Genomic DNA, 16,133 nt, shown 5'->3' on the forward strand with positions numbered 1-16,133 from the left:
TGAATCTCTACAAAAGCCATGTGGATTAGGCAGCATTTTCCTCACATTCAAAATGAGGAAACCAACTCTCAGACAGCTCAAGGAGAAGGGCACAGAGCTTTGTTTGTGTTTCGAGTGAAGACTCAAACCCAGCACCACAGCACCCGACGGCAAAGCAACATGCCTGCCGGAAAATGTCTGTTGGTGGGCAGGGTGGCACGTGAGAAAAACACAGGCTTTGGGGTCCTATAGCCTTGAATTCAAAGCTGGGTGACTTTGGACAAGTTACTTATGTTCTCTGAGACTTGGATTTCCTATCTGTAAAATGAGAACCGTACCACCACCTCCCCTGAGTCTGAGTCCTCATGCATCCCAGGGGGAGAGCACTGGATCAGGGACCCACAAGGTGGGAAGTGGGAAGATGTTCTTACCTCTCACCCCTGCAAACCAGAGTTTCTGTTCTAACCTATGTTGGGGAGGTGGCCCCTGCCTGCCCTCACCCTCGAAGCCCCAGCTTACCCAGCACGAGGAAGGACAGGACCCATTGTAGCACCGAGATGACCTGTAGCTGCTTTTCCACTTTGGACCTGTTGAGCCAGGTGACAGAGAAGAGGTCCTGAAGGGCCGAGAGGATGCTGGAGCCAGTGCCTGCAACAGAGAGGAGATGTCAGCCTGCTGCCCCCTTTCCTCCAGCCGCAGAGTCCCCAGCACCAAGCCACCTCCCACAGGCACCTTCCTGGATGTCAGAGGAGCATGGGCCACAAACTCAGACAGACATGAGTTCAAATCCTAGAACTGTCACCCAGTAGCTACAAATTCTGGGCTGTTCACATGCCTCCCTGTGCCCGTTTTTATACATATCCAATGGGAATAGGGTCATTTTGGAGACCAGATGAAGTAGCCAAAGGCGCTACGGGGAGGCTCTCCAAACCGCCAGGTCTCTTCTTTCCTAACCCCTCTATCAAACTCCTGTTTTTATCTGGATCTAGTACAAATATTTAACCTTTGCTATCTGTGTCTGCGAGGCCAAGGACAGAGGTTCAACATCCAATTTGCAATGTTTTTTTTCCCTCCAACTGCACTTTGAGCACCCCGAATCCCTACCCTACCTCTCTTATCCCTGGGACTGATACCCTTTCCAAGGAGCTGGGCCTCTTGCCCACACCCCCAACACCACCAAGACCACCACCCGCACCTTCAGAGGGGTTACAGTTTCAGCTTCATCCCAGTGCCCAAAGCTTGGGGCCCAGGGAGTAACCAGGCCAGAGCCTTTGCTTCTGCAAAGGACCTGATGGCCAGTGAGCTTCGGGCAGCCTGCGTCACTGAGGGCTGCAATTATGTTCCCTGCCAAGCACGTGCCAAGCCTGGAAGTTAAGATGTGCTCATTTAGCTGGCTCTGTGGCTGTGCCCCAGGATGATGCCCTGGGCTTCAGTGATTGAGGGGCAGTGGGACCAGAAAGCCTTGTGATTGCAAGAGAGGCAGCCCTGGGGGAGAGCATGGGCGAGGTTCCTAAGCTACACCCCATTCCTTCCGGCAGCCGGACCAAAGGAGCAGAACACTCCAACCCCATATCTGCCAAGCTCCAACTGCATGCCCTTTGCTCAACATATCTTCACTGAATTCCCACTGTGCACTAGTCAAATATTCCTTCATACCACCCACTCTGCAAGGCCCCGGGCACTAAGTCACAATCTTGTCCTTGAGGGTGTCATGACCTTCCACCCTGGCCCACCGCTGGGAGTGTGAGGGAGAGGGGTTCAGGGGCTTACACTCAAGCCTATGCGTTTCTTCAAATCTGTAGCACAGCGAGGGCACAGCTTAGAAAGGAACACACCTCTCAGCAGTTGGAAGTCAACAACTGCTTTGACTTTTAGGAGAAACACAGTAACTCAAGGCAGACGTACCCTCCTGTCCTCTTCACCTGGTCTAATGGACCAGAGGGCGGGGCCTGGTACAGCAGGAGTCAGATGCCAGTTCAGATCTTGGTTCCACCACTACTGTGACCCCAGGCAAGCCCTTGAGAGCTCCCTGACATATCCCCAGGGTATGGCACTTACTGGGTGCTCAGTAGCATCTAATGCACCAAAGGCACAGTGGGGTAGAGGTGGCAGTATGTGAACTCACAAAAGCAACTAAAGAGGCTGAGTCACAGAGGATGCCAGAGGTTTGGCCCATAATTGCTCCTTCGCCCTCTCGATGTAAAAACTGTACCATCACAGGTCCTTTCCACCCTTTCCTAATAGCCCATCCTGGAGACTGAGGACGCCCTGGCACCCCCTGGTTCAGTCGGACCATCAGGCAGCCTGAGGAGAGGAGTACTGACTTGCACTAGGGTACCAGGCAGCAGAGCCAGGGTTGGAATGCAGGAGTCCTGCCCCTGCTCAGGGCACCTCCCTTTCCCCACAGCAGGTGCCACGGGCCCATGGGACACAGCAGGTCCAAAGGTGGGCTGAGCTCAGGACCTGGTAAACCTGTCCAGAAGTGGGGAGCAGCCTGGGGAGGAACATGGGGGAGGGAAGTGAGGCTCAGCACAGGCCTGAACCCTTGATCCATGGGCTGGCCTTCCAAGTCGTCCCCTGGCAGCTGGCTCTGCCGCCTGAGCTGCACCCCATGAAGTAAAGCAGGGGCCCTGGAGGCCAGGACTGAGCTGAGGGGGAAGGATGTGCCTGCTCTGGGTCCGGGGCAGGCTGGGTGCCCTGGCACCTTCCTACTCAAAGTGTGGTCTGGGAGGTGTTTAAAAATGCAGGGTCTGTGACCCCGGCCTGGATCTGCTAAATCAAAATGTGCATTTTAACAAGATCTTCAGTCCAAAGTCTCAGGTAGGGCAGGCCTGGGCTGGAGGCAGCGGTGGGGGAGGAGGGAGGAGCTGGGGACCTCCACCTTTGCTGGACAGGGGAAAAAAGACAACAGAGGGAAGGACATCAGGCAGTGTCTTATTTGACCACTTCCTACTGCAAACAGGATCCCTAAGGCCAGTGGCTTGAGGAGGCTTAAGGAAAGGGCTGGGGTCAAGGCCCTGCCTTTGGGTCAGGGCCAACCACTGGCTGCACTCATTACCACCACGTGGAGCTCTCCTGCTGGGAGGGAGGAGGCATATAATAATTCTACATCGATGACATATCCCCCATTGAAACAACTGGAAAGACCTGGGTCTGCTAAGCTTATTAGAGGTCTCTCAGTCGGACAAGGGCAGAGTACAGGAAGTGCAGACCACCTGGTCCAGTCGTCACTCAGACAGGACGAGGGCTTACGGGATGCCCACCAGCCCCACAGCAAGTCGGCCAGAGCCAGGCTTTCCCACTGCCCAGTCTGCTCTCACCCAGCCTTGTCCCAACTATGGCCCACAGCCAGCTCTGCACCAAAGTAGCAAACGCAAAGTCCACAGAGGATGACGGGTGTCCCTGTGGGAGTCCAGGAGGGAGCTTCCATGGCGTTCCTCAGGCCTGGGTTTGCTCAGCTGCCTCCTGGCTGCCAGAGTCCAACCTGGCCGACCGCAGAGCCAGCCAGGAGCTGGCCCGTGCACGATGCGAACCGAGCCCGTGGAAGCCCCCATGGGCCTAAGAAATATCGAGTCATTGCTTCTCTGCCTAGAAAGCCCCTCTTTGCCTTGTCCACCTGATGACACCCTGACATTGAGACAAGGCAGCTCCTCTTTCAAAACCCAGAAAGAGCAAGCCTTTGGAGAGAGGTTGCCTTTCCTTCTCTGAGATGATAATCTAAGGCCCATGAAAGCCTGGAATCGTCAGGGGCTCTTTTACACCACCACCCCAAACCCCATGGAGAGAACCTGTGTGCAGATAGTCAGGAGAGGCCGGCTGAATGGAGAAATAAGACAGAGAATGGAGTCTTCCCTCCAGGCTCCCACTGCCCCTCACCTTGTACTCACTGCTGACTACAAGTCCATTTTCCCAGCAAGCTGTGCAAGAACCAGGCCTGGGTCTGATCCACGTCTGGGTTCCCAGGGCCTGGTCCAGAGCGACACTTAGAAAGGTTTTCTGAGCAAGAGGAAGAGCAGGTCTCTGCTCTGGCTGCTCCTCAGGCCCCCAGGCTCCCTCCCTGCAGGGCTGGGTGACAGGGATGCTGCCCACATGGCCCATAAAGCTTTGGGGCCCCCAAAGCATTTCCCTAGGCATCTGACTCCTTACCAGGACTCTGGCATCCTCATTCCCATTTTGATGGTGATAAAACGGCTCAGGGAAGTGACATGGCCAAGGTCATTAGGTCAGAGGGTGGCAGAGTTGGGCTCAATTCAGCCCCAACATCCAGGATTGCATCCTGTCCCTATGCTACAGGCCCCCAAGTTCCTTCTCTCTTCTCCCCACAACAAAACGGGGGAGGCTGGGAGGAGGCGGGGAATGAGCGACTTGTTTTCCTTCAGAGGGCAGCCAGGCCGGGCATCTTGTTCGGTAGGTTAAGTGGCAGCCGGCCTCGGGATTCCAGTCCCAGCTCTGCCAATGACATCTTAACCTTGGCCAAGTCACCTCACCTCTCTGGGCTTCAGTTTCCCCATCTGTAACATGGGGGTAGGGAGGACAAATTCTACAATCTCTTCAACTGTTTGGATCTGATGTCCACCCTCCTGAGGACACCACCTAGAGGCTTGCCACCTTGCAACAGTATTGCTACAGTTGCCTGGCAGATGGAAAGTACGGGTTCAGGTGGGCACCCCAGGCCTCTGCCAGCCCTCACCACTCAGCTGTCAGCACCTCCTCTGCCCCAGCTGTGGCTGGGAGGGGTCCAGCAGAAGCTAGCTGGATGACAATGCTGCAATCAGATGCCACCACTGCCACCTTCACACCCAGTCCTGGGTGGGGTCAGCAGAGAGCCTCAGCATCTAGCCAAGACGCAGCTCCAATCTGCTCCCTTGCCACCCCTCCCCAGCCTGCTCGGCACCCCACGCTCTCTGCGCACCCTCACCGACCAGCCCCCTACAGCCAGTGTCTATTTTCTGGCCATCCTCCTCTGCCGTGCCTCCTGAGTGCCAGGCTGGGACCTAATTCATGTGTGCCCAGAGCCCTAACAGGGCTGGTGACAGAAGAAGCTCACAGAGATTCAGTACATGAACGAACAAACCCATAGGCCCCGGAGGCAGTTGAAGGCCTGAGTGCCCAAGTTAGAGGGGGCTGCAAGGCCCCAGCCCCATCACTGAGGACCCTGGAGATGGGGTGAAGAGTGGAGGAAGTGAGCTTCTGCGGCCTCCCTAAGCAACCCCCTACCTACAGAGGTGTCCTTTTTTCACGGAGGGAGACAAGGCAGGCCATGGAGTAAGCTGACTAGTCCTCTAAAGAAAAGTTCCCAATAGCCCATTCAAATAGCGGCTCCCAGGTACTGCTTATTTTATGCATCTCATTTGCTCCTAGACTGGGTGACGGCAGAGGGAGTGGAGCTTCCAGAGAGACCCAGAGCCGCTTTCTTGCAGCCAGAAAGGAATCCCCTCCCTCGTGTCTGAATGGGGCTTCACCATCCACAGCAGGAAGGCAGACGGGGCTGAACGGAACGGAACGGGCAGCCCTGGTTCACAGAGAAGGAACCTGAAGGAAGGTCAAGCCAGAAGAGGGCCAGCCATTTGCCTGAGGTTAGGAGGTAGGGGAACCAGGACTCCAGGCAGGTATTTGGGCTTTGAGTCCCTCATTTCCATGATGCCATGCTATTAAGGGCTGGTCCCCAAACCAAGCCAGTCCACACCCAGACTTCAGGGACACACCCCCAGCTAAGGGAGGGCTGCCTGCTGCGCACTCCATGCCCCAGTCTAGTGGGGACATTCTCCTGTAGACTGGCCGTGCAAGGAATGTGCACCCCACCCCCACCCACGCGTGCCTACAGACAGCTCCTGCTGCAAGAGCTCAGCCAGAGCTGCTCAAGGCGGGGGCGCCTAACACCCCTCAGTCCCCAGCTCAGCCTGGGGGTGAGGGTAGGGGTGTCTGAACACTTCTTTGACCAACATCTGATAGCAGAGTGACCAGGAAGGCAGCAGCCAGGGGTGATAAAAACAACGTTTCTCCTCAAATCAGCCTGAGGGGGCAGGGCCTGACCTCTAATCCCTATCATCTGAAAAAGGGCCCTGGGTCAGCTCCGCCCCTGCATGGCTCTGTGACCCTGGGCAAGTCGCTTAGCCTCTGCGGCTTCAGTCTTCTCATCTGCTAAAGGAGGACAATAATCCCAACCCACAGGGCGCTGGGAAGACAACGAAGAGAGCCCACGAGATGCCTTTGACATTTGCGAGGTGATGAAACAATAGCTACAGTCATCGCTTCTGCGATCCAGGTGGGAGGGTGTTAATAATGAGCAGACATAGAGTCGTGTGTGATGAAGAGGGAACAGAGTGAGGGTGTGACGGGCGAGGCTCTAAGGGGACCATGGGGCCCCGGCAGGGCTCCGAAGACAAGGTCTGGGAGGCAGAGGAGGACAGCGGCGCCGTGGTTGGGGTCCACTGCGGGCACAGACCCAGAGCTCCGGGGTGGTAACGAGGCAGGCCCAAAGACAATGCTCTTCGACCCCGGAGTGGGGGTTCACGTTTATCCCAAAGGAAGCAGAGAACAGAGGAGTCGGAAAGGGTTTCCCGAGCGGTGGAGGGGGCCGGAGGTAAGACAGAAGCAGGGAGCCCTGAGGAGGTGCCCAGCGCCGTACCGGCCACGGGGAGACGCAGTGAACACCGCAGATGAAGTCTCACCTGCTGGGGGCTTCCATTCTGCTGAGGGAGAGATGAAGCACTGCACATAAAGTATGATGCGGTGTCAGGCAGTGATGAGAGCTACGACGAAAAATAATTGGTGGTGATGGGCTAGAGAGAGGAACAGAGGACCCTCTGATGTGGGGAGCGGAGGCCAGAGCACAGGTCAGGTCTCTGCACAGCCCTTAGTGTCCTCCATCCACCTTCAGTACTGACATCTGGGAGGGGGCGCATCAAGCTGGGGAACATGCAAAGGACAAGGTGGCAGGAGGATCCGGCCCCTAACTCTCAGGAAGCCTTAATGAGTCACTTCCTGTACAAGCTTCAGTTTCCTCATCTGCACAGTGGAGCTAATACCTACCTCGGCAGGTTGTTGTGAGAATGAAATGAGATAATGTATAGACAAGAGCTTTGTAAAAAGTAAAGACCTTCATGAATGCAGGTAATTATCAAGTGGGGCTCAGTGTCCTCTCCTGTCTCATGGGTATAGCAACCCTTGTCCTGCCTGGGAGCAGAGGTGCTGGTGCCAGCAGATTTGGGATGCAAACCCTGGCTGTGAGACCCTGAGAGTCCCTGCCCCATCTGAGTGACTCAGATCTTCCTTACTTGTGACCCAGGATGGTTGTGAAGGATCTAGACAACTTACGGAAAAGGCCCAAACAGTGTCTGGCACGTCCGTTCGGACCCAGAAAGATGCCAGTGAGGTCACAGAGATGTGACCAGCCTCTAGGGGCTCTGTGAGAGGGGACGTCATCCTGCTCATGTTCCCGGGGGGTGTGCCTTTGGAGCCCACCTGGATCCAAGCTCTGCCCTGGGCCTCCAGCTGCCAAGCAGACAGTGAGGAAGTCACCCCAAGCTGTCGAAAGAACTGGGTCCAAGTCTGCATGGAGGCAGAGGATGGACATGCTAACACCCCTGACTGACCCTTCCAGCCCCAGGAAGGTCCTGGAAGCTAGGCCAAGTGCCAAAGAAATGGCACATCTTCAAGGTCAGAGGGAAGCTCTCTTCCAGGCCCCAAGTAGCATTCAGCAGGATGACGAGAGTCAGTTGTGGTCCTGGAGGGTCATGCGTCTTACTTTAGAGTCCGAATCCAGGGCTGGGCTCCTACAAGACTTGCCCATGAAACTGTCCCCATTCTGTGCCTCACATGTTCAGCCAGACATTCTTTCCCTCCAGGAAGTCTCTCTATACCCTTGGACCTGCCTGCATTCCCCACAGGTAGAGTTTTCTCATCTGCAAGTCCAGTCTGGCCACTGGTTCAGCACCAGCCAGGCACTAAGTGCAGGCTCCTTGGAGACCTTCCTTGCCATCTGGGGCTGCCCCTCCCTGGGGGAAGTCTTCGTCCCCCCACCCCACAGGTCCCTCTACTCAGCCTTTCCCATAATGAGAAAGTGTGCATTTGTTTGCAGGGACCATGTCTATCTGGGGCCCTGTGCCCAGCACAGGATCAGGCACAGAGCAGGTGTTCAATCAATGCTGGCTGAATGTCTGGATGCTCGAGGGGACTGAAATGAACAAACAGGGCCTGGACAAGAACAGAGATACGCTCAGTCCACAGCCGACTGACCTGGGCCATGACAGAGGGTCAGATGGAAATTTCTGGGGAGTCAGGAGGGAAAGGTCCCCTCCAGTTGGAGGGGGTGTGTTAAAGGCAGGTCACTACAGGAAGGCTCAAGAGAAAGGGAGAGCGGGATGGTGCCCAAACATTAGCCTTCATTCAACAAGTGCATTCTTTCTTTTTTTTTTTTATCCTCAAGAACATTTTTGCATTTATCATCAGAAGAGCTGGAGGGAGGGAGGAAGAGAGAGAGAGAGAAACATTGATGTGAGAAAGACACATCACCTGGTTGCCACCCACACTACTCCAACTGGGGCCGCGGACAAACTGCAACCGAGGTACGTGCCCTTAGCAGGAACCGAACCTGGGTCTCTCTGGTCCACAGGCCGACGCTTTAACTGCTGAGGCAAACTGGCCAGGGCTCAACAAGTGCTTTCTAAGTACCCTTTATACGCCAGCTGCTGCACCAGGGTGCCACCAGACCCTGCCTCTTCTGAGCACCTGCTGGAGGCTGAGCTCGGCCCCTGGGCCCCTGCCCCAGCTATGACAGCACCAGGAGACAGGGCTTTGAACAGTCAGGCACAAAGGGTAAGTCAGGGCCAGGGGAATCCAGAGGAGATCCCCTAACCCAGCCTGAGGGAGGTGCTCGGGGATGCCTTCCTGGAGGAAGCAATGGGTCAGGTGAGATGTGAAGGATGAGTAAGTCGGCCAGGCAGACAGGAAGGAGGCGCAGGGTCATGACCCCAGGTACTGGAGTCCTACAAATGGTATTTGCAAAGGCCTGGAAGGCAAAGAGCATAAGCCAGGCTGGAGCAAGAAGACTGTGACAGTGTGTGAGTCTAGGTGAGAGAGTGAAGAGGGAGCCATGAAGGACCAGGAATGCCAGGCCACGGAGTTCTGATGCCACCCTGAAGTACAGGAAGACTGTCGCCCACCCCTCCCGTTCCTTCCACCAACTGCAGCTGGTGTCTATCTGGTCCCGACACAATGGTGAGTTCTTTTCTGGAAAGACCAATAATTCCCACGGTAAGGGTTCCGTTTTGAAAACTAGGGGTTCTTAAAACAGGGCCAGTGGGACATCTGGTCCAAGGGGGAAGCCGACACACAGCGGAGGCCGTGTGCTGGCTGGGAAGCTCCTGGCCCGGCCGTCAGGACCCTGCTTGGACTCAGTGGGCTCCTGCTTGTTGGCCCTCGTGGCCTCTTGCATGGGGTACAGGCAGGGCGCCAGGCATCCTGAGTACCACAGGCGGGGACCGTGGGTCTCCTCCAAACTTCTCTAGGGTCCCAGGTTCCCCACTGGCACTACATTTAGAGTTTGGGTGAGATCAGCTGAAATCTGAGGTCCTGACAACCTGAGCCTTCTGTGCTCTTCTAGAATCTACTAATGAATTTTTATCCACAAGAGATCCCCCTAAAGATACTACAAGCCCCTCATTGGGCTACTCCAGAGACCTGAATTTTCAAGTATTTGGTTTTCACGATGTAGGGAAAATCCTGGGAGGAGAGGTCAAAGAAGGGGGGCTCTCAGGAGTCCATGTTCTTAACACTTTGGAATGATAACCAGGACCATCAAGGTGATTGCTGAGGACCCCAATGGCCCGCTTTCCCCACCCCCACCTTCTGACACATTAAAAAAATAGCTACTGAAGTGGGAGGGGTTGCCATGGCAACACCACCAGCCTGTAGGTATGTCACCAAGGAGCCCTCAAAATAGGTCCCTATCACAACACATGAGCAAGTATGAGGAGCTAAGTTCTTCTGGGGCACCTACCTGGGCCCCAAGCAGGATGAGCACATTTTCACAAGGACCAACTGAGAACAAGGATGAGAAGGAGGTCAGCTCCCCAGGACCCCGCAGCAGTCGGGCAGGCTTGGAGTCGCATTGCTGCAGCAGATGTGCAATGAACGTGAGGGGCCTCTCAGCCAGCCCTCCTCACTGCACAGGTGAGGCGGTCCAGGTTCCAAGACAGCAGGTCTCGCCCAAGTGCACAAGGGAACAGACGCAGTGAGGCTCCTGGCCCTTTGCTCAGGGCTGTTAAATATACTCTAATACTGAAAGAAATTCACATTTTCTGCTTCTGTTGATTTGCCCAAAGGGTTTGTAGGTTTAGCTTCCTTGGGTCTGCAGCATAATCGGGGCAGTTACTCTTCTGACACTTTTGCCCATTTTATAGATGAGGAGACTGAGTCAGGAAGGGGTCGTGGCTTGCTGAAGCTGCACAGCAGTTTGGGGGCTGAGCAAGGGCTGAACAGACCCCAGGCCTGACTCCTACCCCTAGGCCCTCAAATCTACTGGCAGCAGCTCCCCAGAAGCAGTAGAGGCCAAGAAACCAAGTGCACCAGGCTCCTTTCCCCCCAGATGGGGGGTAGGTGAGCCATCCCAGGCCTGGATACGGCAGCTGTCACTGCCTCTTAGCATACGTACCAGGACTTCAACCCAAGGTGATCTGGAGGCCCTGCAATGAGACTGCCCCTCCCACCCAAATCTCATGCTCTGTCTATGCCATTCCCTGTACCTGAATGCTTTTTCCTGGCTTGCTAAAGCCTATTCCTCTTTCAATATCCAGACTAAATGTCACCTCTTCCAGAAAGCCTTCCCTGACCCCAAGATGATTTAGATGGTCCACCCTCACATCCAGGCCTCCACAGTTCCCCTTGCTTCCTTCCCAGTCACTGTGTGGATCACTGTGTCTTGTGTGCATCCCCCATTCTCACTTCCTCAAAGGCAGAGACCAGGGCTGACCATGCGCAGTACAGAGTCTAACACACAGGAAGCGCTCCATCCACAAACCAAAGGGTCCTCACCCTGGTGAAACTTCCTGGGTGCCCAAGAGCAGAGCCAGCCACTCTCCATAGTGTTGGGGGCCTGCTTGTACGTGTCACACAGGATAAAAGACAAGGACTAACTTGAGAGTCACAGGTTGGTTTACAAAGCACTTTCCATGTAGAATTTGAGCAATTTTAGCACTTCCTTGAGAGTCTGAGATTTCTGATCCTATATTACAGGAGAAGTGAGAACCCCAGAGGGGAAGTGAGCTGCCAGTCATGTCCCAGAGGAAAGCCAGGGCTGGAATTCTAGCTCTCAGGCTTCTAAGCCCTGGAAGCAATGAGGGGACCATGGTGAGCCCGGCTCCACCCACTTCACACTCAGCCCTAGAGCCAGCTCCTCAGGAGATTGTGGGTGATTCCAGGGCAAGGAACAGCTGCAGCCCCAGCACAGGCGGACAAAGAGGAGGCCTAAGAACGCTCAAGGAATCACACTAAGGCTAAAAGCAGAGCTTCCTGCCAAGAGGAACAGGGCAGCTCTCAGGAGGGCTGAAGGCCCATTAAAGATTCATTCATTCAACAAATATTTACTGAGCACCTATTACATGCCAGGTACTGTGCTGATGCCGAGGACACAACACTGAGATAGACAGACAAGGTCCCTGTTTCCCGGGGGCTGACATCCTAGTGGGGGAGACAATGACCTAACAGATAAGTCCACATGATAATTTACGTAATGATAAGGACTATAAAAAAATGAAACAAGATGTGGTGACTAGGGGGTGGCTCTCTAGATGGTATGGTCAGAAAAGGCTATGAGAGGAGGCCGAAGGGTCGAAAGGCAGCCAGGTGAAGGTCTGGGCAGAAGGGCAGCACGCAGACCCTGAGTGAGCAGGACTGAGCGGCGGGAATGCTGCAGGAAGACCCCCGGCAGCTCTTGCGCACAACACGTAGGAGCGGAGATCAGAAGCAGTGGAGCCGCTCACATGGGGTTTCAAAGCCACAGGGAGGAGTTTGGAAGGTTTAAAGTATGATGTGGGGCAACTGTAAGTTCACCTGGTGTCACAGTTCTGAGGACTGGTGGTGACTCTACCCATCAGGGCAAGCTGGGGCAGGAGGGTTTCCTCAATAGGCCTGGGAGGGGTGATCTGCCACCCAAGTCATGAACACCAGAAGCTGCTGAGGACCTACAAGGGCCAGAGCCCTGTGCTCAGCCTATCGCCACTCACCGCACTTCTCTCTGGGTTTGAGGAGGCGAGTCACAGACTGGGAGACGGATCTGGGTCATAAGCCTGACTGTGATAACTCTGGATCAGTGCCTTCTCTCTGGGGCCCTGAGTGTACCATCTGTAACATACGGGATGGGCCAGATCCCATGTTAACAGATAGTTATGATTTTATGACTCAAGTATTGCTGCTGAATTTGGAGGTGGGGCAGGATTTCCACACTGGCTACTGACTCACCCAACCTGCTAATAAATATTACTCTTGGCCCTTCTTTCCCAGCCCAGATGAGCCCCTGGTAGCACATAAACCCCAAAGTGGCCTCTGTGCATTTGGGGAAGTGGGACAGGGGAAGAGGAACACTACAAAAAACTAGAGGAGCCCTAGCCAGTTTGGCTCAGTGGTTGAGCATCGGCCTGCGGACCAGAGAGTCCCAGGTTCGGTTCCCACTAGGGGCACGTACCACAAAAAAAAAAAAAAAAAAAAAAAAACTAGAGGAGAGGGGAACAAATGAGTGATTTTCTCATCCTATAATTTAGGACTGGGTTAGGTAACTGTCAACCCTCAGTTCCAGAGTTATCCCAACTATCGAGCCTCTTAGTTTCACTCCCCCACCAAGTGCCTGCTTGCATACCCCCAGTGATGGGGAGCTCCACCCACGCTGAGCCTGTTGCAATTTTCAACAAATGTCTGAGAGAATGCCTCCATCATATCAAAACCTGCTCCCATAATCCCACCCCTGTTCCTGGCCTTGCTCTTTGGAGCCACACAAAACAAATCAGCTGAGAATTTTACTGGGGCTGCCACCATCTCATGCTGGGTCATGAGTTGAATCCTAGGGATATAGGCAGGCATCAGAGGGCTCTGACCTAAACAGCCTCCATCCAGGGACAAAGGCAGGAATGCAAATGTGCCCAACTCTGCAGCCTCCACCGCAGCACAGAATAGTCCTTCAGAGATTAGGAAATATCAACACATACTCCTGCCTCTCCCATAAAAAACACCCACCTACCCACAGCTGGCCTTTTCTTTCGGTCAAAAACCCAGACACCAAGATATCTATTTCAATCTCTCACCCACTGCAGGACTTTCCTTCACAGAATCCATGGTCTCTCCTTGAATACTGCCACTAGCAGGAAGCTCACCACCTCACAACAGTGGGACCTTATTTACAGAGGCAAACCAGGCCACTGGAGTGTTGTCAAAGACCAAGGATGTAGAAAGCAGGTCTAATGGAGATGCCTAGATAACACAAAATTTGCTTCAGCATCCTCCCTTACCCCACCCAGTCTTTCACCAAAGCAGATCCGGAGCTAAGTTGATTGGTTTGCATTTCATACCAGCCCTTGCTATAACCCATGATGGAATTCTCTGCAGCCAATTAAAAAAATGTTTTCAAGATAGGATTACAACATGGGGAAATGCTCCTGATGTAATATTAAGTCACATGGTCAAAATCATTCCCTGGAAGTCCTCCTAAATAATAAACTCTAGGTAAAAAATATGAAAGTCAGGGTCACGGCTCCTGGAAGATACAGCTCCCAGCCTGAAGACAGCAGATGCGAGAGAAGAGGATCACCGGGAAGGACTAGCACAGAGAGTATCCCTGGCCCATTCCCTGGAGACAAAGCTTTTTTAAAAACATGACTATGGGTAAGTCCCTTTCTTCCCTTCTTATGGGCCTTCAAAGGGCACAGTGAACGGACCATCACTTTTAAGTGAAAGAAGGGGCTGTCAGAGGCTGCTGGGCCAGATGAATGGGGCAGCTCAAGCTGCGTGCCCCCCAAGATGGCGAGAGTAGCTCAGTACCTTTCCAAGGACAAGCAACACCCCAACCAAGAGGGGCAGACATAGCAACCGTCACACAGCAAACAACAATGCCCAGGACATGGTTAAACTGTGATACAGCTCCAGGGTGATGCAGCCACTAGAATATTGTAAGTGGTTTTGAGTAACAGAAGGGAATACTCATGATGTAACAACAAGAGGGAAAAAAACAGGCTTCAGAACTATATCTATAGCATGCCCTCAGCTTTATCTATATAATATGTATAAATAAAATTATAAAGAAAATGGCAATAGAAAGCTATCTTTGGATAGTCAATACAAGCAATTTTTATTGTCATCCTGGTTTTCTATATTTTTCAGAAGTCCAATAATGATCATGTTTTACTTTTATGATGAAGCTGGGCAGAGTAGGCAATTGTTAGTGACTAAAGAAAAACCCTAAGTAGGACAGGTTCAGCAAGCAGAATAAAGACTTGGGGAGAGGGAGGGAGGATTCAAGCAAGACGGACACTCGGAACAGGACAGCTGTGATGACTTCCCAGGGTTTCCCAGATTTGTTTAATCCCATGGCCAAGGCCTCTGTTAAGGAAACCCTGGGCAAGTCATGCACTTCTCCAACCTCAGTTTCTCCAGCTAGGGCAGGGGAGGGCTGCTCTTCCTGGAGCGGGAAAAGCTCTGGAATTTGATCTCAACTCGGCCTCCATTCACTGAGGGCCTCAGTTCCAGGGACATGGGCCTCACTGGAGGGCACCCAGGGTCCTCTGCCCCACTGTCTACGTGTGCCAGGCTCACAGATGCTTCTGAGTGCGCTCCAGAGCTTTGCCTAGAAGATGGGTGCTGGACAGAGGACAGCGGGGGCACACCTGTCCCAGGCAGGCATGTTCTCCGTCTGGTGGCTGTTTCAGAGGATTGCAAAACCCTTGCCACCCTGCCGAATCCAGTCTCTCCCCCCCCCCCCTTGCTCCGCCCAGTGAGGAATGAGGGGAGGGAACTGCCAGGGGCCACCAATTATGCTGGGGGCTGGAGAGGAATTGTCAAACATCACCCCTATTACACAGATGAGAAAAACAAGCTAGGGGAAGGAAAGTGATGTAACAAATACTGAAATAATCCAGAGTACTGGAGTGGAGAATGAACCCAGACTTGCCTACCATGCCAGGATGCATGGCTCAGACTAGTAGCGATCCTTCTTCCCTCATCACAGACCCGGCTGATCTGAGCCGGGAGAGGCGGCAAGCTTTCCCCGAAGAAAAGCGGCCAGTCCTCCAGCAACATACCCTCAATGTAAGAACCCGCTCCTGCTAGCCTCAGAGCCCTTCATCCCAGCTCTTCCTGCAAACCTTCCTGCAGCCTCGCGGCCCCAGGACGACAGCCCGAGAGGCCCGGCAGACCCCTGCGTGATGACAGCTTCTCTCCCCGACTCTCGCCACGTCGCCGAGCCCCTCACGTGACAGCACGGACCCTCCACTAGAGCTCTCCCGACGGGCAGCCGGGCACCCGGGCCGGTGCTCACCTCGCAGGACCCCGGAGTAGGCGGCTATGAGGGTCTTCATGCTGCAGCCGGTGCAGGTAACGGCCCTGTGGGAAGCCGCCTTACCCCGCGCCCCTGGCCATGCCCCGGCCGCCGGGGCCAGGGCTTCGCACCGAGCACGGGAGCCCGGGGACCGCGCGGACGCCGGCGCGGCTACAGCACAGGGATCCGGGGCCAGGCGGCCCGCGGCGGTCGCAGGAGCAGTGGAACGCGAGGCCCTGGCCTTGGCCACTGAGCTCGCAGCTCGGAGCGCTCCAGTTTATAACCTCACAACGGGGCGGGGCCCGAGGCGGGGGCGGGGCCGGCGTTCCACCTCGCCCGCGCCCCACTGGCTGGGGGCGGGGGGAAGCGCGGCTGGCGCTCGGCTCTGCGGGCACCACCGGCTCTGCGAGCACCACCGGCTTTGCGCCCACGAGGCTGCAGGCGGGAGAGGCACAAAGGTCGAGTCCTCCTTGCCAGCGGTAGTCCTGGCTATTCCTGCTGCTCCCTCTGTCTGCGCCTCTGCCGTCCCCCCCCCGTCCCCCCCCCCCCCCGAGATTGGTACGGCCTGGCTGCCAGACTGTGAGCCCGGTGGTGGGAACAGAGCACGTGCAGGGGGCAGGCCCAGGGCGTGCGG

The 16,133-nt window shown here is 54.8% G+C and overlaps 1 protein-coding gene across 2 annotated transcripts in view; it reads right to left on the reverse strand.

Moving 5' to 3' along the window:
* Positions 1 to 15,563, reverse strand: part of DGAT2 (diacylglycerol O-acyltransferase 2) — a 31,358-nt gene extending 15,795 nt beyond the window's left edge. The window contains exons 1-3 of one of the 2 annotated variants that reach the window (XM_036258811.1): positions 15,417 to 15,561; positions 14,752 to 14,755; positions 499 to 627 (exon numbers count right to left, since the gene is read on the reverse strand). In XM_036258811.1, the coding sequence (XP_036114704.1) occupies positions 499 to 627; positions 14,752 to 14,755; positions 15,417 to 15,539 (256 nt within the window). In that variant the 5' untranslated portion in view covers positions 15,540 to 15,561. Of the gene's footprint in view, positions 1 to 498; positions 628 to 14,751; positions 14,756 to 15,416 lie in introns of both variants that reach the window. The other variant, XM_036258810.1, reaches the window with a different exon arrangement.
* Between the last annotated feature and the right edge of the window lie 570 nt (positions 15,564 to 16,133).

This window comes from Molossus molossus, unplaced genomic scaffold, assembly GCF_014108415.1.
Source record: "Molossus molossus isolate mMolMol1 unplaced genomic scaffold, mMolMol1.p scaffold_m16_p_13, whole genome shotgun sequence".
NCBI classification, from domain to species: Eukaryota; Metazoa; Chordata; class Mammalia; order Chiroptera; family Molossidae; genus Molossus; species Molossus molossus.